Here is a 21,382-nt window from a genome sequence, read left to right on the forward strand (position 1 = left end):
AACACAGGCTCGACCATGTGTGGGTATGGAAGAGCGAAACACAAGCATTTCATTTAAACACTGGCCACAACCACACATGTACAAGCAAATTAAAAGGCATCCTTAGTTTGCATTTCATTTAAACAGTAGCCATGACCATGCACAGACAAGCTTAACACTGGTTTGCAACTCATATTAGTATTTTAACAAATGAAATAAGAAAATTAATAACTAGTGATTCTATATAATAAGTTAAGGGTACTTTAATTTTTTCACAGTTAAAATTATTTTCACTTTTATCCCTGAAACTAAACTGAAATTTTAAAACTTTTTGAGACTCACTAGTAATTATGTTATATCCCTAGTTCTTATTTGAAATTCTCCCATTTTTTTAAAGGGAGAATATCAATTAAGGACCTTTAAAATGATTTAAAATTAGACAAGGACTTGTAACAAGTAAAAATTAATAATTGACAAATGCAAGTTCAAGTTTTGACAAGTGTTCAATCCATTCAAGTCCTTATTTAATATTAAATCATTTTAGTAGTCCTTCATTAATATTCTCCCTTTTTTAAACCCAACGTTTTTAATTTTTTAACAACTTGTTCCTTGAATATGACATGGTATCAATATTATGTTAAATAATATGTGTGTGTGTGTGTTTTAAATTTATTTTTCAAGTATTTTCATGGGCTTTGGTTAATCATGGATGCATTGTTATTCATATTTGAATAATCACTTGTGAATATTGAAACATGACTTGTTCGTACATGAAAAGTTATTAATTTTTAAAACTCAATTTGTTCAATTTTTTTTAACAACTTATTCCTTTAACTTTGATAGGTTATCAAGATTATACTAGATAAAAAATATAAATGTTATAATTTTATTTTTCAAGTATTTTCATGAGCTTTGGTTAATCATAAACACGTTGTTGTTCATATCCAAACAATCACTTGTAAATATATATGATAACTTTTTTTATATAGACAAGTTGTATTTGAATATTTACAAGTGATTATTCGGATACGAATAACAATGTGTTCATGATTAACCAAAGCTCATAAAAATGCTTGAAAAATAAATTTATAACATGTATATACACATATATATTAGGGAAATGATAATAAAATTCATCCAAATTATATAAATGACAATATGCTCTTTCAAAATGCCATACTTTTACTTAAGTCTTTAGAAACTTCTGTTTCAATAAATTTTAAATTAAAAATATTATTTAACTCTTATTAAAAATAACAAACCTCAATTATAATTTTTGCTTAAGGAATAACAACTTTTATTCCGTAAATTGCAAGAATTAAATAAAAAATTACAACTTGTTAGGTGTAGTTTTTGTATAAAAAATAACAAGCCATAATCACAACTTTTATTTAAGGAATAATAACTTTTATTCTGTGAATCATAAGAGTTGAACAAGAAATTATAACTTGTCAAGTATAATTTTTATTGTTGAAAAATAAGTTCTCAAAATAACAACTTTTATTTAAAAAATAATAACTTTTATTTAAAGAATCACAAGAATTCAACAAGAAATCACTGCTTGTTAATAAGGGCAAACTGGTCTTTTCACTTTAAAAATTTATTGATATAGAAATTTCTATGGATTTTAATGAAATTATAACATTTCAAAAGATTAGATTGTCGTTTATATAATTCGAAGAAATTTTATTATCATTCTTCTTATATATTATTTAGTATAATATTGATAACATAGTTGAAGGAACAACTTGGGTTTTAAAAATTGGCAACTTTTTCATATATAAACAAGTCATGTCTAATATTTACAAGTAATTATTCGACTATAAACAATAATCCATTTATGATTAATTAAAGCCTATGAAAATACTTAAAAATAAATTTATAACATATATATTTTTTATTTAGCATTATATTGATAATATGTCAACATTCAAGGAACAAGTTGTTAAAAAAAATTGAAGAAATTGGGCTCAAAAATTGGCAACTTTTTTTTTTGGTATAAACAAGTCATGTTGGAATATTTATAAGTAATTTATTTGGATATGAACAACAATATGTCTATGATTAACTAAAGCTCATAAAAATACATAAAAATTAAATTTATAACATATATATTTTTTATTTGTCGTGATATTGATAAGATGTCAATATTCAAGGAACACATCATTAAAATAAATTGAAAAATAGTTAGATTTAAAAAATTGACAACTTTTTTATATAAATAAATCATGTTTAAATATTTACAAATGGTTTTTTTGGATTTCAACAACACTCCCATAATTAATAGTCGGTCATATAAATGCTTGAAAATAAGTTATAATATATATTATGTTTTGCTATATATAATTAAACGTATTTAATAATTTAATGGTAGCATTATTTCTAAACACTCAAGGGGTCAAAGATCAAATTCTATCAATTGACCCATGTTGACCACTTGCTCATGCCAGAGCAATGGTGGCCCGAGGCAGGCATCAAAGGTTCGGCCTCCGACACATCTATAGTCTGTCTGCCGGCAATGAAGCTTCGACAATGGCTTCAACGTTGGCAACAATGAGATTTTGTCTTTTATAAAAAATGAGGAGTACTTTACTAATTGGACCAAAATATTTAATTGTAATTAAAGCCTTTGAACCTATGGAAAAGTTTTAAAATTTATTGGGCCTTGCATGTGATGAATTTCCTTTTGAGGGCCCTAACTCGAATTATCCCTATATGTAGAGTTAAGGTGATGCTTTAGCCTTAAGGTGTTGCATAATTAGTTACCTCAATATAATTTAACATCGCATAAACACAATTTTAATAACAAAACTTAAAAAGATTAAGTTATCAATTTAAATTAAAAATTCAATAGCGAAACAGTAATTTAATCACATAATCATCATAAGGGATATGATTAGATCTATAACAAGTGAATCAGGTCCAAAGTGCTTGAATCCATGTGAGTTTAAAATGACTCACTACATCAATCACCATTCTGTTAAATCTGTTAAGTGCTAATTGTCAGATAAAAAAGATAAAAGACTTCTCAATTTTCACCCCAAGAAAAATAGATAAAAGATCTTTACACGAAAAAGGAGAAGAAGATAATAGTAAAAGATATGGATATCTTATGATGGACGCTAATGACTATTACAACGTTTACTTTCCTTGTTATCGATGCATAGTAGAACAAATTTTATTACTTTTCTTTAGTTAATTAATTCAGTAGTGGTTAATATTGACTAAAGCTATATTAAGTGTTCTATATTTTAAATTAAGTTCAGTTAAAAAGATAATTTTATAATTTGGATTGAAGGGAATCTACTTTTTTAGCTAGGTCTCTCAATGTCCACTAGCATATTATTTAATATTTACAAGACTCCTAGGAATGCAAAAATAAAGAACATGACCAAAACTGTAATGAAAACGGTTGCCTCTTTCTAAATAAAATAATAATAATAATTCAAGACGACGTGTCACTTCAAAAAAAAAATTATCTTTAAATTATGGGAATACCAAAAATTAGTCCTGAAATCTTGAGGGGCCGCAGTCCATTGCAGTTTATTTTAGAACATATTTTCTTTTGTTAGCCAAAAAAATACATGTTTAATGCATAAAAAGCACTTTTTTGAAAGGAAATGGAAAATACATTACGCTTCCTTTCTAAAAAAAATTATATGTTTTCCTCTTTATTCAAACACAACATACGCGTGCGCAGCCACACGTGCCTGGGTACATTTATACTCTTGATTTAATTCAGCAATTTTTTTCCTTAAAAAATACTAATACTTAACAAACGAGTCTTCATTAACTCGTAAAGGATTGACTGATACTTGATGATCAGTGTACGGTTCTAATTAAGTACTATACACCACAATGGGACTTCTCACTTAGAAATTACCTTCATGCCAAATTAAAGAAGCAGAGACTAACTCCACATTTATCCTTCCTTCAATTGTAATCGTGAATGACTTCTTCTCACCCACTGATAAGAACGACAAAACATCTGGTCTCACTTGAATCCATAACAAAGATGGAGCAATCACTTTAGCCTCGTATACTGATGCAGCTGCTCCCACATTTGTCACGGTTCTATGAAACACACTGCTAAAAGATACTGATGTGTTTCTCTTAAGTGTGAAGGATGCCAGATTGAGGTCCCACACTGTTTCATTCTTTGTTTTCTTACAATTGATGTGACCATCCATAATGTATTGTAGAAATTGTCTTATGACCTTGTCCACACAAGAACCTCACATAATCTGCTTCACTGATATCATATACCAAACCAGGAGTCACTGCCTTAATGGGATTGATTTGTCCAGATCCATGTGCATTCAGCTTCAGGGTTGAGCATGGAACTCATAGGAGTTGCTGCAATAAATATATGCATGTTCATAAACAAAAACCAAGGCAGGTTTACAATGATTCTTAAACCTAAGTTGACATTGATGGATTAATATTAATTAATTACCAGTGGTCATTAGGGCAGACTTAATTGCTGCTGGGGACCATGCGGGATGAAATGATTTAATATAAGCAGCTACAGCAGCAACATGAGGGCAAGCCATGGAAGTGCCAGATCTTATATTGAAGTTTGATGCTCTCTAGTCGCCTCTCACCTTTGAAGCAGGAGAAATAGGAGACCATGCAGCTATGATTTCAATTCCAGGAGCAGCTATACCAGGCTGTCATTAACAACATAAACATCAAAATAACCTCTAATGTCTTTGAAGGGAAATACAAGAAGCATTTATAACTAGTTGTGATGACCCCCACCTTGACAATGTCAGGAGTAGCTGGATTTGGACATCTTGATGAAAATTAAGCTATGTAACGGGACAAAGAATCTGTGCCTTCATTGCTCTTAAAAATAGTAGCCATTGGGTTACTGAAGAAATTTTTAGATCATGTGTAGAACAAAAAACAAATTTCAGAACAAACAATAACTAGATTTCAGATGAATCTCTTGTTCTATGGTGTTTAATGAATCTGTACCTTGTTGAATTTAAGTGATAACGTATGGGTGTGCCATCTTTTAGAGTAAGCAAGGTGACAGGAAGAGCAAGCACAGATGCCACATCTTTTGATGAAATGACTGGAACAACACCACCATCTACCCTTGACGCTATTCCTGCATTCTCTCTTGAAAACCTATCACACACAACAATCTTCCCCTTCAACATGGCTTCATCCGAAGAGTTTATAAGGCAAGACCTGTTCAACAGTTGATAGCTAGATTCCATTGTAATGAATCATTTATGTCATTACCCAAAAATATTTTAAATAAAAAATAATAATATATCTAATAACTTGATATGGAACTGTTAAACCCACCAGTGATATTGGTTGCATCTTCAGAGTAAATCAACGGGTACTTCTTCACTGAAACACGCTGCAGTTATAGGAGTTCACGTAAGTTTTAACCATTCTTATTAATTTCATAGCATAAGTGTTAATGAAGAAGAGCAGTATCACCTCAAAAACCATGCTATTCCCCAACCGAACCTTAGTAAAAAAAACTTTCCATCAGTTGTTGAAGCAACCACAGTAAGCGATCAAGGCGCAAAACTGGTCATGGTGGAAAGTCCTGGACCCAAGTTATTGGCAGCGATTGAGGTTGGACTGCCTTTCTTCATTGCATGGAAAGCTCCTATTGCAAATGTGTCTTGAAACAAGTCACGGTATATGAGTGTGTGAGAACCAAGTGACACAGAAAGTATGTCAACGTCATCAGAGATTGCTTCATCAAAAGCTGCGAGAACGTCAGCATCATTGACAACCAGATGACCAACAAATTTTGTACACAGCAATATGAGCAGATAGTACTCCCCCTCTTGCAATGCCTGAGCCTGGCCGAAATAGACTCGCTGAGCTAATCAAGTTTCCAGCAATTACGGATGCACAATGAGTCTCGTGGCCATTCGAGTCCCTTGAAGATATAATACCATCCTTGCTAAACAACCCATTCGAAAGTATTTTGCTCCAATTATCTTGCTACACATATATACAAACATTGAGAAACAAGCATTCTTTTCAAGTTATATTATGGTGCATGGTGAAAATGTATTGATATTACCTATTGCAAGAGATGTTTTGACAAGATCCTCTCCATTTCCCGGGCGGTGGATTGAGTCCTTGGTCGTTGAAGGCTTGAAGCTGTCACAGTCGGGCCAAATTCCGGAATCGATTACACCAACGGTGATGTCACTCTCCATACTTGTTCCTTTCACTTGCTGTGCAAACCCTATGAAGTCCCATGACCTCGTTGCTCGGAGCTTGTGCGTTTTGCTTTGGAAAACAAAGATCACGCCATCCATTTATGATAAATTTGGCGTCAGTGTGTGTGTATGTGTGTGTTTGAGAGGATTATATATGAAGAGAAAAAACATGTCTGAACTGTGCCGGCCATCCTTTCAGCTTGCTCTTGTGTTAGTCTTACCGCAAATCCATTGAGATTCTTGTTGTAGGAGTAAAGCAGGCTTCTGATGCAGATTTTATGGAAGAAAGCCATCTGGGACAGTCAGTCTCCTATGAAACTCTCTTTGAAAGAATTTAGTTATAAAAAATTACAAAGAGAAGTGAAACCCAATAGCCCTATCACTTAAACGTAGTAAGAAGTAACCTGCCATTGCCAAGGACTCTTTGAACCAAACTCATGTGATGCTTTTTTGTGACTTTCATTCCCTTCGGATGCTCCCCCATGCATACGATATACGTCTGCATATTCAAAGATCAGTTAGAATAATCAGTCTGTACGTAGTAGAGAGAGGGAGATAATATTTTACCTTTGGATCATGGCAGCGTGTCTGAATAACAAGAACACTGCAAAAGAGAGACAAGAGGAGATGCCACGAACATGAAGTGAGCATGTTTGAATCTGCCAAATGGAGTGATAGAGCTTGAGGTTTTGATGCGTTTGAAGCAACTTCTCTCCAGTGGCATTCATAAGAGAAGGATCTATGGCTAATGGCTTTATCCAAATTCAGAATATGTACTCATCAACAGCAGAATATGTCATTATGGCACCAGAGTACTGGCCCTTGAAAATTCATATAATATCTGTTAGAATTTGTAAGTAATGGAACCCAAATTGTCCTTTTAAACTTCTTTTTTTAAAAAAAAATATTTTTGCCATGAATATATTGTTAGAGTTTGTGTTTTTGCCATGAAAATATTTAAAGAAAAAAATATTATAGAGTTTGTGCTCTAGGAAAATATCTGGGGATTGGTAGAGTTTGTGTTTTACTATCCTCTCTCGCAAGATGTTTATATTATTCCTACTTGTCTCTTTGCTAGATGTCTTCCTTCTTGCCAAATATCACTTTCTAGAGCGTTATCAGAAAACTTTTTGGGGGCATTTTCGATTATTTTATTTTCATTATATAAAATATGATTTTAATTCTATCAGCTTCAAATTCTATATGCTAAACCTAGCATGTTTCATTCAATCGGCAACAAGACCAAGCCAATGCGACGTTAGCCGGGTGTCACCGTCCGTCCCAATTGATTTAAATAATAGAAGAGATATTAAATTTTAAAAGATATAATAATGTAAAATTAACTTGAATTTTTTTTAATCTTGTGAATTTAAACGTACTGGTAAAGGAAAAAAGAAAATTTGTAGCCCTATAGCACTAGTTAATGGTTTACAAGGGAGCCCTTCCTTCTAATTGTCTAACTATGTATGTCACCGGCTTGGTTAATTGATTATAATGGTCAAATTCTACATTTTTTTCCGCAGTGCCTTCACAGGATATAGTGGATGTTGATATGAACGCCCTATCTGGACTCCGGAGATTGTGTATAACTGTATACGCTTCACAGGATAAACAATATGTACATCAGATTTAACTGGTTTTAAAACGTTGTATCTGACATTAACCCAAAAAAACAGAGTTGATATTATTGATGTCGTTCCTGAAGTTTGTGATGCTACTCTCATTCCAAAATCTCTTGGTATAACACAATGTGGGTGAAAATTCAAAAATTGAAAGTGGGGTTTTGATCTCTCTCTTTTCTATAAACAGTAACATAATGATCCAACGAAATTCTTCATAACACTGGATACTTCTGCATCAATTTATTCAATGTTTAATAGTAACAATAATGATGATCTATTGAGGTGAATTGAACACGACAATGGGGCTTCTCACTTGGATCTTACCGTCACTCCAAACCAAAGATGTTGACACTATAGATGCTTCCAAGCTTCCTTCAACACTCACCACAAAGCTCTGCTTTTCACCATAAGAAGTGAAGGAAAGAACACTTGGGTTCACCTGGATTTTCAGCCCAGGAGGACCACTCACAGTGGCGTTGTATGTTGACTTTTCTGACCCCACATGCGTAACAGTTCTTCTAAAACTGCCGCTTACAGTGACGTTGGAGGCAGGGGTTGGAAGAGCAAAGGAAGGGTAATTTAAATCACTTGCTTTAGCTGCTCCAGAGCAGCTGCTATCATCCCCCGTCACAAGCTGTAATGTCCTTGTGGTGTACCCTTGTCCACATAAGAATCTCACAAAGTCTATTTCACTGGCATCGTATACTAAACCAGGATTGACCGCCTTTATAGGATCGATTTGACCTGCTCCATATGCAAATTCTGCTTCTCGGTTAAACCTGGGACTCAATGGCCTTGCTGCGACCACCAACAAACACATGATATATGTTCAGTTTTCTGCATTACTATGTTGCAACAACTCATATGGCACCTATGATAAATATGTAATAACCGAAGATGTATTACCAGTGGTCATCAGAGCAGATTGAACAGCGGAAGGAGACCATTCAGGATGGAATGATTTGACGTAAGCGGCAGCCCCAGAAACATGGGGACAAGACAAGGATGTTCCTGAGATTATATTGAACTGCAAACTTCTGTTGTCGCCTCCAACCCCAGAAATAGAGCCTTTTGGAGACCAACCAGCGAGAATGTCGACTCCCGGAGCCACTAAATCCGGCTAAAAGAGAAGGAGGGACATGTGTAATAAAGATAAGTCCATAATTTATGTACATATTGAAGTGACCAAGTGATGATCAGACATAGGCAGACAAGGTACCTTGAGAATCTCTGGGGAAACATGGCTAGGACCCCTTGCCGAGAAAGAGACCACCACAGGGGCCAATGTATCCTTTTCCTCGTTAGTTTTAAATATGGTTGCAGTTGGATTCCTGCAAGTTTGATTAATGAATTCTATTAAAAAACATGTTTTTCAGATGACATTGTTAGTAGATACTGAATGCTTCAGTTAATGGTTAATACCTAGTGGAATTGATGTAGACAAAAATACTGTTAGCATCTTGCAGGTCAATGTACGAAGCAGGTAAGGGGAAAGACGTGCCATGGTCTCTGGAATTCTGACCTTGTGTAATCGCACCAACAGCTTCTGCCACGAAGGGACCTAGTGCTCTGTTTCTGCCTTCACACAGAACAATTTTGCCTTTCACCAAATTTGGATCCAATGAACCCGCACTGCAAGACCTGCACTTTATGACACGATCACGTGAACAAAAATAACTAATTATGTCTCCATTCATTCTTTCACTTGAAGGATTTCAAGAATTTGTCACCTGGATGTAGATGCATCAAAGCCTGCTTGAGTATTTGGTGCGTCTCCTCCATAAATTATGGGATACTGTTGTTCCTTAAGGTCAAATGTATTTATTGAAACTCCCTAGACATAGGACAAGGAGATCACTGTTAACCATTAGAAAAATGGGTCAAATTTTTTTAATAAAACTTGATATCTGGCTCCTAGCTGACATTACCTCAAATGTTCTGTTGTCACCTAATCCAACGTTTGTAACTAACTTTCTATCCGTGGTACTAGCAGCCACAGAAATAGACCAAGGTGAAAAATTTCCCAGTGATCCAAGTCTGGGTCCTGAATTCCCAGCAGAAGTGACCGTTAATATTCCATTTCTCCTAGCATGAAAAGCTCCAATGGCTATTCCATTTCTGAAATAATTCTTATCATTCAACCCTCCAAGAGAAACTGAGAGTATGTCCACCCCATCAGCAATGGCATCATCAAAAGCTGCGAGAATGTCTGCATCATTACAACCAGTGGACCAACAAACTTTGTAGACAGAAATGCGTGCTGATACAACACCCCCTCTTGCTGTTCCTGCTGCCAACCCCAGCATGCTTGCCTGGCTAACTGAGTTTCCAGCTGCTGTGGATGCTACATGAGTCCCATGACCATCATAGTCTCTTGGAGACATTTCTTCACCGTTGAATGATCCATCAGATTTGTAATACCTTGCCCCAATGATTTTTCTGCATTGACAGCGAAAACAGTTTGACGTGGAGTTTACTAAAACTAAATATGTTGTGCATGTGTACGAGAATATACCTATTGCAGGTGAAGTTAGACGAGGATTGACAAGTTCCCTTCCATTTCTTAGGTGGTGGACCTAATCCTTGATCACTGAAGCTTTCGGATTCTGGCCAGATTCCAGTGTCAAGAACTCCGATGATGACATCACTTTCTGTCGTGGCTCTTTGCACGTTCTGTGGGAAACCGATGAAATCCCAAGACCTTGTTGTGTGGAGCTGTCTCTTTAGATTAGGGAAGACGGAGACCACACCATCAAGTCCTGCATTGTGAAATTGCAGGGTTAACAATTCTGAGTCCAAGACTGAGCATGCAAAATATGAGGAAGAAAATCAAATAGTCTTCTCCCTCACTCGACATTGTTTCTGCTTCTTTCTCTGTTAGCTTCGCAACAAAGCCATTAAAACTCCGTTTGTAGTGATTGAGAATTGACTTGGGCACAGCATCGCTGATGTACACATACAAATTGAAAATCTAAGCATGACGATTGACAAATTACACTTAACCTCTTTCTCTCGCACAATAGTATCTTACTCTGTGTTACACGCAATCTTGATTATTAATCTTATCAGGCAAAATTAATGAAATTAAGTAATTTACTGCCGGATATAAAAACCAAATTATCAATGTGTGTACTTAGGCGTTGAGTTTGTCCTTGGAGTGAAAGAGAAGTGTGAAACGCGATAATGAAAATATTATTTTGCTTGTGTAGAAGTTTCAGCGTTCTAAGATAAAGTCGTACGCGTGACCTAGAAACTTCTAGCTTTAGAAGTGGATTGATATTACCTCTCAGAGGCTTTTTACAGCAAGTTTGTGTACTGGGACAAAGCAGAAGCTTCATCAGTCTTACCGGTGTAGACAATGTAAGTCTGCAATATCAGAAGACATAATTAATAACCAGAAACTAAATCACGGGGATTCAAAACCCAAAAACATGTTTTACCTTGAGTTCATCTGAGGAAGAAGAGTGACATTTAAGCAGAAGAGAAGCAAAGCTAAGGAGTGAAATTATCAGGAGAGGACCAGATGACAGTATGCTGTTCATTCTGAAGTTCGTCTATAGTAGCGATGACATAACTCGGTGGCGTGTGTCCGTGTTTATATACAGAGAACTAAAACGCGTATTGAGATAAATTCGTGAAAGGATTTGGACATATGTACATGGAGAAAAGTCTAAACGAGAAAGGTAGTCATGGCCAAAGTTATTAGAAGCTATCAGTATCAGTATGCAGATCCATCACATTGATTACTGAGAAGAACTCCGTTCCTAAAATCAACCCAATGACTCATCTATCGTAAAATGTCATTTATTCCCAGTGGGTTGCACATACAGGTTAAAGGGAAGCATTTGTTTCGCGATTGCAGCATTCACATGGTGTGTCATAAAACTTTCGTCCCAACTGGGGAGCTGAAACCGAAATTAGCTATCAGAGACATGTCCAACGGTATACAGTAATCAATTAGTAGGGACTAAATGGTCTAAATCTTTTACATTGACCCTAGTAAATGATGGGAGAGAGAGAGTGGGGAGGGAGTGATGTCGTACGGAACAATTCAGTATAAGTCTCACTTCCCTCTGTTCTCACTATGCATTTACATATTTAGACTGTGAAAGTATGAATCCATTCTTATGTTCAATATTTTCACAAAAAGGAATAGTGTGCCTTGGGTTCTCACCCTGAAAGTGAAGTTCAAAAAAGCTGGTTCCCCTGTTCAGTACTAATGATATTGACTTACAAAGCAAGAGTACATGAAAAATGAATACTGATGAGGAAATATCCATAGTTTTAGCTGGTGGCCAGGTTACGTTAGAGCAACTAGCGTGGTACGTAATTGCTGGTAGTGTCGTACAGAGGCTGGCTTCATATTTGTCAATTGTGTCATATCAGAGAGCGATGTATCTTTCTTCTGGTCTGGGGGAAATAAATTGCATGGAATTGTCCAAGTGGAAGCTTCATGAGTTGCTAGACGAATCGAGTTCAATTGTCGAATGTGATAAAAGGCACGGAACACAGCCAACTTGACTTTGTCAGCAGTTGCTAGACAAATTAAGTTCAATTTCGCGCGGGCCATGATTATTCAGATTAATTTTTATTTTAAAATTGATTATTTTTAGATTACAAAAAATATTTAAAATTGATTATTTTTAGATTACAAAAAATATATAATATATTTTTGTGATACTTAAAATATATAGATCTTAAAGTTTAAAAATTAAGATTAAAATATATTTTAAATATTTTTTGATATATTTTATAGATAATTTAAGTTGAGAGTTTTTTTTTTCTTTAGGTCAACCTTTTTTTTATTTGATGTAACTTTTTTAATTTATTTTACTTATTAAGACGTTCAACTCAATACTTACTTAACACACTAGCGTTAGTTGACACATCAACAATTTAGACCGTTTGTGCTACATTAACGTCTCTTTAAAATTATAGAAACCAACATTAAAGACAGAAAAAAAATATAAGAATCTTGAACATTGAAAAAAAGTGTGAAGTATTATAATAAAATTTGAGCAAAGTACAGGGAATGAAAGCAATATTTTCCCTTAAAAAAATTATGCAACAATTTTCAAGGAAATTAATTTCTTTTCTTTCGAGGATTATACTCATTTCATTAATATTTAATGTGTTTTTTATTTCTAGAAAATTAAAATTACATTTATCATACTGACTTTTACAATAGTAAAAGTAAATCCTTTTTTAATATTTGGCAAACTAATTTTTTAATAGCTTTTAGACTCTGTGAATGGACTTTCAAAATAATTTTTTTATCCAAACAATTTTTTAGAACATGCTTTTTTTTTTTATTATCAAGGTATTTCCACAGCTAGCAATCATAAAATTAATTCTTTAATTATTTAAGTATTATTTAAGAAGTTGTCATCTCCCAAACATTTATATTCTTTTTATTATGACTTTTGAGGATGTTGGATGCGGTATCCAAACACTTCCTTGCATTTCTTGTTTGGTCAAACACTTCCTTAAGCTTTTTGAAAAATAAATGGAAAAGCAATTGAATAAAAAATGAGTATAAAAGGAGGAAAAAAAGAACCAAGCCAAGGAAAAATAAAAAAAAATATTAGCTAAAATACATATTTAATCCTTTAACTGTACTGCACACATAAAATTTTATGTTGATTTTTTAATTTTTTTCAGTCATTTAATCCTAATACTATTTAATGTTTAGTTTCATCAACAAAAAGCTCCTACATTAAATTTTTAAATATTGACAAAGAATTATCAAATTTTTATATATTAAGTTTAATTTTGTAAAATAATACTCCCTCCATTCAAAAATACAAAGTCATTTTTTGAAGAGTTAGATGTTTAAAAATATAAGATATTTTTAGTCTTTTGAAGTGTAATCATTGTCCTTTTTTCAAAAGTACCCCTATTAATAATGACTTTATATTTATTGTAGAGTGTTTCATAGGGATAAACATAAAAATATAAAGTTAGTTAAAAAGTAGGTAACTATTTTATTGGGAGTGAGATTCAGTTAAAAATACCTTACATTTTTAAACAAAAAGAGTAATGATTAACACAAAAAGTAATAATTTGAAGTTAATGGTGTTCGAATTAAAGGATTAAAAAAATATTTTATAAAATTAAAAAACCAAACTAAAACTTTATATAAAGCTAAAGATCAAAAGTATATTTCAACTGAAAATCATTATTGCAAGTTAAAAAGGTAGACACTTAATATCTAAAAAGGAAATATTCTTTCAAGAAAATACTTTAAAATAAAAAATCATAGTGGGCAAAAGGAACTATATTTAATAGAGGAAAACTTATATACTTAGTATAATATATTTAATATACTTACTTTTAATTAAATCAAAATATATAAATTTTTTATATGTTATTTATTTTAAAATAAATTCTTATTATTAATTTTATTAACATATTAAGATTCACTTGTTGATTTGATCGGTTATAAGAATAAACTCATGAGTTTATATAAATTCATGACAAGGTTGTAAATTTAAATTATAAACTCATAAGAGTTTATCTCTAATAATAAATAGTCATTAAAAATATATGATTAAATAATTAAAATATAAAATATGGCTATAATTTTAATTTAAATATAAATAATTAAAAATTAAATCCATCTATATTGATATATTATCATACTCAATATAGAAGTTTTAAAATTAAAAAACTTATTTTTGACATTTCTTTTTTTATTAATATTAATTTTGCTTTTTAAGTTTTATTTTTCTTTGAATCCGATCCTATCACTTTTTCAAACCGAGTTCTATATAACACATATCTAACTCACTTGATTCAATAAAAAAATAACAAATTTAATTGAGTTTATATCTAATTCAAATTTATAAGCAAGTTGACATAATTTTATAAGTTATAAGCGTAAAAATAATAAACTTGATAGTCAATTAAAAAATTTGATAATAAAAAATATAAATATATTAGGTATATGAGAGTGCGTGCATAAGTCTTACCCTATTTAATATAGTAATCAAACTGATTAATGTCGTGGCTCAATATTATAAGGGAATCGGCTTTCATGTATGTATGAAGGGTATTGATTGGCTAGCTAATGATTTTAAATAAATTTATCAAAGCTGGGCTTGCGCAATCCCATTTAAGAACTCAATCTCAAAAATTTAAAATATTTTAAATTGACATGTTTTAAACTTGGTTTTTACTGACAGGTTCCGGGACGAGATTTAAATTTCTAATTATTATATTGAACATAATTTAAAAATTATGTTATTTTTCATATATTAATTCAATAATAAAATGAAACTAACAATTTCAACTTATTTTACAATATTAATAACTTCAATCAAAATAATTTTTAACAATTTCAATCTTCTGCTATAAGGGGAAAAAATAAAAAATATATTTCCTCCGTTCAAAAATGTAAACATTTATTAAATGAATTTCACCCTCAATAAAAAAGTTATCTACTTTTAAATTAATTATATATTTTTATATTTATTTTTATTAAATACCCTACAATAAATATAAAGTCATTATTAATATGAGTATTTTAAAAAAAAGATAATAACTTTATTTTAAAAATTTAAAAATATTTTATATTTTTAAATGAAAGGAGTATATATAAAATCTCAATTGGATAGTCAGAAAAATCCCACGCTTGTCAACAGCTCTAGCCTTTACTGTCCCCCCCCCCCTCCAAAAAAAAAAAAAACGCACGCACACGCACACAGCACACATTTAGTCATCTTTCAACCCCCCCCCCCCTTCTCTCTCTCTCAAAAGTCTTTAGGAATTAGGAAACCGACACATCCAATTAAAATTTTCAGCACAATTAATGAACATGAAAGCAATCTGGTCAGCTGCTACATTGTGGTCGAGTTTGCTGCGGCATCCAATTCTTCCATTTTCACTACAACGGAACCCCTCCTAATCATCCAATTCTCTCTGTCATCCGTCATGCTAATTGATTACAATAATGGTCAATTCTACTCCCCCCCCCCCCTCCTCGCGTTCCCTTTCCAGCAGAAAGTGTGTTGATATGAATGCACTATCTGCATTCCAGAGATTGTCTATGCTTCTTGATTATGGATTAAGCTGGTCCCTTTTGATGATCTCACTCTCGTTCTTTTCTTAATGTTGATCTTCAAGTCTAATTGTGTGTGTTCTGAAACGTCGTTCTATACTTGTATCTGTCGTCAACGCTCAAAAACCGAGCCAATCTTATTGCTGTTGTTCCTAAAGCATGTGATATTACGCTCACTACGAAATCTGTTGGTGCCACACAAAACGTGAGTGAAAATTCAAAATGGACATTTACTCCCCCCCTCCTCCTCCCTCCTCCTCTCTCTCATTTGTATTTACCACAACATTATGATCCAACGCAATTCTTCAAACAAAACGTTGGATACTTCTGTTCTGCATTAATTTATTCAATGTCTAATAGTAATCATAAAATAATAAAGATCTATTGAGGTGAATTGAACACAACAATAGGGCTTCTCACTGGGATCATACCATCACTCCAAACCAAAGATGCTGACACTATAGATGCTTCCAAGCTTCCTTCAATGCTAAGCACAAAGCTCTGCTTTTCACCATAGGAAGTGAAGGAAAGAACACTTGGGTTCACTTGGATTTTCAGCCCCGGAGGACCACTCACAGTGGCTTTGTATGTTGACTTTTCCGACCCAACATAAGTAACAGTTCTTTTAAAACTACCACTCACAGTGAGGTTGGAGGGAGGGGTTGGAAGAGCAAATGAAGGGTAGTTTAAATCACTTGCTTTAGCTGCTTTAGAGCAGCTGCTGTTATCTCCTGTTACGAGCTGTAATGTCCTCGTGGTGTACCCCTGTCCACATAAGAATCTCACAAAATCAGCTTCACTAGCATCGTATACTAATCCAGGATTCACTGCCTTTACAGGATCGATTTGACCTGCTCCATATGCAAACTCTGCATCTCGGTTAATCTTGGGACTCAATGTCCTAGCTGCAACCACCAACACACATGATGATATGTGATCAGTTTTCAGCATTACCATATTGCAAGTTGAAACAAGTTATGTGGAACCTGTGATAACAGGTGGGCAAATATAGTGTTAACATGAAAGAATAGAAGATGTATTACCAGTAGTCATCAAAGCCGATTGAATAGCAGAAGGAGACCATTCAGGATGGAATGACTTAACAAAAGCCGCAGCTCCAGAAACATGTGGACATGACATGGATGTTCCTGAAAGTATGTTGAATTGCAAACTTCTGTTGTCACCGTCAACCTCAGAAACAGAGGCATTTGAAGCCCAACTAGCGAGAATGTTGACTCCCGGGGCCACTAAATCCGGCTAAAGAGAAAGGGAGGAACATTTGTAATAAAGATAAGTCCCTGATTTATATATATATATATATATATTGAAGTAACCAAAGTGATGATCAAACATAGCCAAGGTACCTTGAGAATATCTGGGGAAACAAGACTAGGACCCCTTGCGGAGAAAGAAGCCACCACAGGGGCCAATGTATCTTTTTCCTCGTTAGTCCTAAATATGGTTGCAGTTGGATTCCTGCAAGATTTGTTAGGGAATTCTATTTAAAAAAAAAAAATATTCTTCACAAGACATTGTTAAAAGATGTTGGCGACTTCGGCGACTGGTTAATACCTAGTTGAATTCATGTAGACAAAAATGCTGTTAGCATCCTGCAAGTCAATGTACGAAGCAGGCAGGGGGAAAGACCAGCCATAGTCTCTGGAATTCTGACCTTGTGTAAGTGCACCAATAGCTTTAGCCACGAAGGCACCTTCTGCTTTGCTTCTGCCTTCACACAGAACAATTTTACCCTTGACTAAATTTGGATTCAACGAACCTTCCCCACAAGACCTGCACTTATAACACTATTTCATGAACGAAAATAAATTATGTCTCAAGTCTTGTCTTGAAGGATTTCAAGGCTTTGTCACCTGGATGAAGATCCATCAAAGCCTGCTCTAATATTCGGTGCATCTCCTCCATAAATTATAGGGTACTGTTGTTCCTTAAGGTCAAATGTATTTACAGAAAGTCCCTGAACATTAAACAAGGAGATCATCATTAAACTTGAGAAAAACTGTTAGGTTTTTGTTCATTGAAACTATGGCTACTAGTTAAAATTACCTCAAATGTCCTGTTATCACCTAAACCAACCTTGGCAAGAAACTTTCTATCAATGGTGCTAGCAGCCACGGAAATAGACCAAGGTGAAAAGTTTACGAGTGATCCAGGTTTTGGGCCAGAATTCCCAGCAGAAGTTACCGTCAATATTCCATTTTTCATAGCATGGAAAGCTCCAATAGCTAGTCCATCTCTGAAATAATTCTGGTCATTTGGCCCTCCAAGAGAAACTGAAAGTACATCCACCCCATCAGCAATGGCATCATCAAAAGCTGCGAGAATGTCTGCATCATAACAACCATCGATCCAGCAAACTTTGTAGACAGCAATGCGTGCTGATACAGCACCTCCTCTTGCTGTTCCTGTTGCCAGCCCTAACATGCTTGCGTGGTTCACTGGGTTCCCAGCCACGGTTGATGATATATGAGTCCCATGGCCATCATTGTCTCTGGGAGACTTCTCTTCATCACCAAATGATCCATCAGCTCTGTAATACTTTGCCCCAATGACTTTACTGCAGTGACAGCAAAATCAGTCGATGGTGTGTGCTATGCAATATAAATAAGATATTCTGTCTCTAGCATCTTGACAATTGTACGTGAAGATTACTAAAACTGAATACATTGTACACGTGCACGAGAATATACTTGTTGCAAGTGAAGTTAGGTGAGGATTGACATGTTCCCTTCCATTTCCTAGGTGGTGAGCCCAATCCCTTGTCACTGAAGCTTTCGGATTCAGGCCAGATTCCAGAATCGAGAACTCCGATGATGATATCACTTTCGGTCGTGGCTCTTTGCACGTTCAGTGGGAAACCAATGAAATCCCAAGACCTTGTTGTGTGGAGTTGTCTCTTTCGACTGGGGAACACGGAGACCACACCATCAAGTCCTGCACTGTGAATTTTCTGGGTGAACAACTGTGAATAGAATACAGTGCAAGTAAGTTATGGAAGAAGATAAAGAAATAGTCTTCTCGCTCACTCTACATTGTTTCTGCTTGTTTCTCTGTTAGCTTCGCAACAAAGCCATTGAAACTCCGTTTGTAGTGATGGAGAACTGACTTGGGCACAGCATCGCTGAAGTTACAGATACAAATTGAAAGTTTAAGCATGATGTTCAATTTCGGATCTACAAAATTACAGAGTACACACGACTTCCTACTTATTTCTCTAGCACAATAGGATCTTACTTTTTGTAACACGCAATCTTGCCTTTTAATATTTATCAGGCAAATTTAACGGAAGCAATTTATTGTCGGATATACAAATAAAATTACCCATGGATGTAAATCGTTGACCTCTTCCTTGGAGTGAAAGAGAAGTGTGAAAAACTACAACGAAATTATTTTATGTATGTACATTTAAAAGTTTAAGCTTTCAAGTTCTTGAAATTTTTAGTTTTAGTGGAATGATAGTACCTATCAGAGACTTTTTGCAGCAAGCTTGTGTACTGTGACAATGCAGAAGCTTCATCAGTCTTACTGTTCCCCGTGTAGACAATGTAAGTCTGATGCATTCAGAAGACATAATTAGCAATTAATTAGCAGAAACGGAAACATGGGAATCAGAAAACCGAGAAAAACGGACAGAACAGAGTTTGACCTTCGGCTCGTCTGAGGAAGAAGAGTGACATTTTAGCAGTAGAGAAGCAAAGCAAAGAAGTGAAATCAACAACAGAGGACCAGATGATATGCTGTCCATTCTGAACTTGGTAGTAGCAATCACAAAACTTTAAACAGCGTGTGTGTTTGTTCGTGTACACGACAATGGTAGGGTGAAATAATATCCAATTCAGATAGCGTTTCACTGGAGATCTTGGTAGGAAATATTGTCCACCAACGAACCAAAACGCGTATTGAGAGAAAGCGGTGAAAGGATTTGGACGCCCAAGAAGAATAGTCAACGCTAGAAATTGAAGGAAGACGTGGCGAAAGCCATTGGAAGCTAGCTATCAGTATACAGCCCTGACCCGACTAATTGATTATTAAGTCAGGACAAGATTCTTACAGTCAACCCAAAGATTTTTCGTACCTTTGCCATTCCTCTGGGTCTCTCTTCCCGTTCTTGGATTAATTTCTTTTTAAAAATCCATCTCACCCTCATAATGTGAAGGCAGAACCAAGAACAGGAGGGAGGGACTAGGAGAGAGATCGCTCCGTTTTCATTTATTCCCAGTGGGCTTTTTTCTTTTTTTAAGAGCTAAAGGAAAACATTTCTTTAGGGGTTGCGTTCACATGGCATGTCCAACAACTTGTGAATGACCAATCCAAACCCATCTCTGCATAGATGGGAAGTTTGGGTCAGGAAAAGGCAAACTGGTAAAATTAAAGAATGAGATTTTAATTTTTGCCTTGGCCAAGAATCACTGTACTCGGTGACGAAGATTCAAGCAAGTTCTTATAGATCTATACCTCAATCTCTTGTCTGGGTTCGAAATTTGCTTCACTGGCTTGCTATTCATGTTGCAAATCATATCCTGCCTCGCGTACCAGTGGAAATCAACTTCTTCAAAAAGATCCAAGAGGAACATTTGTGAGAGAGAAGAATCATATTTTGGAAGACATTAAAAGGATCAGCCTGCTTTTTGAAAACTTACTTTTCGTCCTCAAATTATTATCCTGCAGTAGGTAATATGCTTGATAATGGGTCCATTGTTTAATGGACTCAACTTTTTTTTGTATTTACTTCTTTTTATATTAATTAAACATAATATTGTCGTTGTTTACAAAAAAAACGACTTGTGAATGATATATAATTCATTTTTAGTATAAGCCAGGGCGAATGAGTGATTGTACATTTTTTTAATACAAGTCTCACTTCTTTCTTCACTATCTATTTGCTTTTACTAGGGTGCCAGCTATCTTATCTTAAACTTATCCCGCGTCAAGTTGAAGGGATTTTAGTGAAGTTAAGCTTATTCTAGTCAGGCCAGAACATGATGTTTTCAAGTGGAAATGCTATTATCAATGTTGTTGTATTTCTAAAATTCAAACTCTTCACAACCTCTTAAGTATGACCCAAATCAAATATTCGGTATCCATTTTTATCTTTAGATTGAAGTATGAACCCAAATCTCCTTCCTTTGTAATTTGTGTCGGATTGACACTGTAGTTCCATCCGATTGAATTATCATTATTTTTATAAATTACAATTGTTTTAAAAAATTAATTTTTTATATACTTCTTTCGTTCAAAAATGTAATACATTTTTAATTAAATTTTACCTCAATAAAGTAATTATTTAATTTTAAACTAACTCTATCTTTTTATATTTACCCCTATTAAACACCTTACAATAAATATAAAGTCATTATTAATAGGGACATTTTTGAAAAAAAAGACAATGATTACATCTTGAAAGACTAAAAATGTCTTACATTTTTTAACATTCAACTCCTTAAAAAATGCCTTATATTTTTTAATGGAGGGAGTAACAAAAATTAAAATTAAAATTATGT

The 21,382-nt window shown here is 34.2% G+C and overlaps 3 protein-coding genes and 1 pseudogene across 4 annotated transcripts; all 4 read right to left on the bottom strand.

Annotated features, from left to right (window-relative positions):
* Window positions 1-3,851: 3,851 nt before the first annotated feature.
* Window positions 3,852-5,207, bottom strand: LOC129302550 (cucumisin-like; annotated as a pseudogene).
* A 312-nt stretch (window positions 5,208-5,519) lies between these two features.
* On the bottom strand, window positions 5,520-6,833 carry LOC129302551 (subtilisin-like protease SBT4.8). The gene is made up of 5 exons (XM_054941488.1): window positions 6,750-6,833; window positions 6,587-6,681; window positions 6,404-6,475; window positions 6,041-6,252; window positions 5,520-5,836 (listed from the first exon to the last, which is right to left on the bottom strand). Exons 1-5 carry the CDS (start codon window positions 6,831-6,833, stop codon window positions 5,520-5,522), a joined length of 780 nt encoding a protein of 259 aa, XP_054797463.1.
* A 1,110-nt stretch (window positions 6,834-7,943) lies between these two features.
* Window positions 7,944-11,863, bottom strand: LOC129301916 (cucumisin-like). Of its 2 annotated transcripts, XM_054940542.1 has the most exons (10): window positions 11,245-11,862; window positions 11,088-11,170; window positions 10,655-10,749; window positions 10,320-10,563; window positions 9,733-10,243; window positions 9,535-9,638; window positions 9,227-9,445; window positions 9,024-9,135; window positions 8,711-8,924; window positions 7,944-8,602 (listed from the first exon to the last, which is right to left on the bottom strand). In XM_054940542.1, exons 3-10 carry the CDS (start codon window positions 10,659-10,661, stop codon window positions 8,079-8,081), a joined length of 1,935 nt encoding a protein of 644 aa, XP_054796517.1. In that variant the 5' UTR covers window positions 10,662-10,749; window positions 11,088-11,170; window positions 11,245-11,862; the 3' UTR covers window positions 7,944-8,078. The 2 variants fall into 2 exon arrangements, with proteins under 2 accessions (XP_054796517.1, XP_054796516.1); XM_054940541.1 differs by lacking the exon at window positions 10,655-10,749 and having other exon boundaries at window positions 11,245-11,863.
* A 4,301-nt stretch (window positions 11,864-16,164) lies between these two features.
* Window positions 16,165-20,463, bottom strand: LOC129301917 (cucumisin-like). Its single transcript, XM_054940543.1, has 11 exons — window positions 20,337-20,463; window positions 19,528-20,203; window positions 19,344-19,432; window positions 18,913-19,002; window positions 18,572-18,820; window positions 17,928-18,438; window positions 17,735-17,838; window positions 17,436-17,654; window positions 17,228-17,339; window positions 16,907-17,120; window positions 16,165-16,768 (listed from the first exon to the last, which is right to left on the bottom strand). The coding sequence occupies exons 2-11, from the start codon at window positions 19,624-19,626 to the stop codon at window positions 16,245-16,247; spliced, it is 2,211 nt and encodes a 736-aa protein (XP_054796518.1). The 5' UTR covers window positions 19,627-20,203; window positions 20,337-20,463; the 3' UTR covers window positions 16,165-16,244.
* Between the last annotated feature and the right edge of the window lie 919 nt (window positions 20,464-21,382).

The sequence above is a fragment of the Prosopis cineraria genome, unplaced genomic scaffold (genome assembly GCF_029017545.1).
Source record: "Prosopis cineraria cultivar Desert tree isolate PC_DT_omini unplaced genomic scaffold, ASM2901754v1 PC2, whole genome shotgun sequence".
Classification (NCBI taxonomy): Eukaryota; Viridiplantae; Streptophyta; class Magnoliopsida; order Fabales; family Fabaceae; genus Prosopis; species Prosopis cineraria.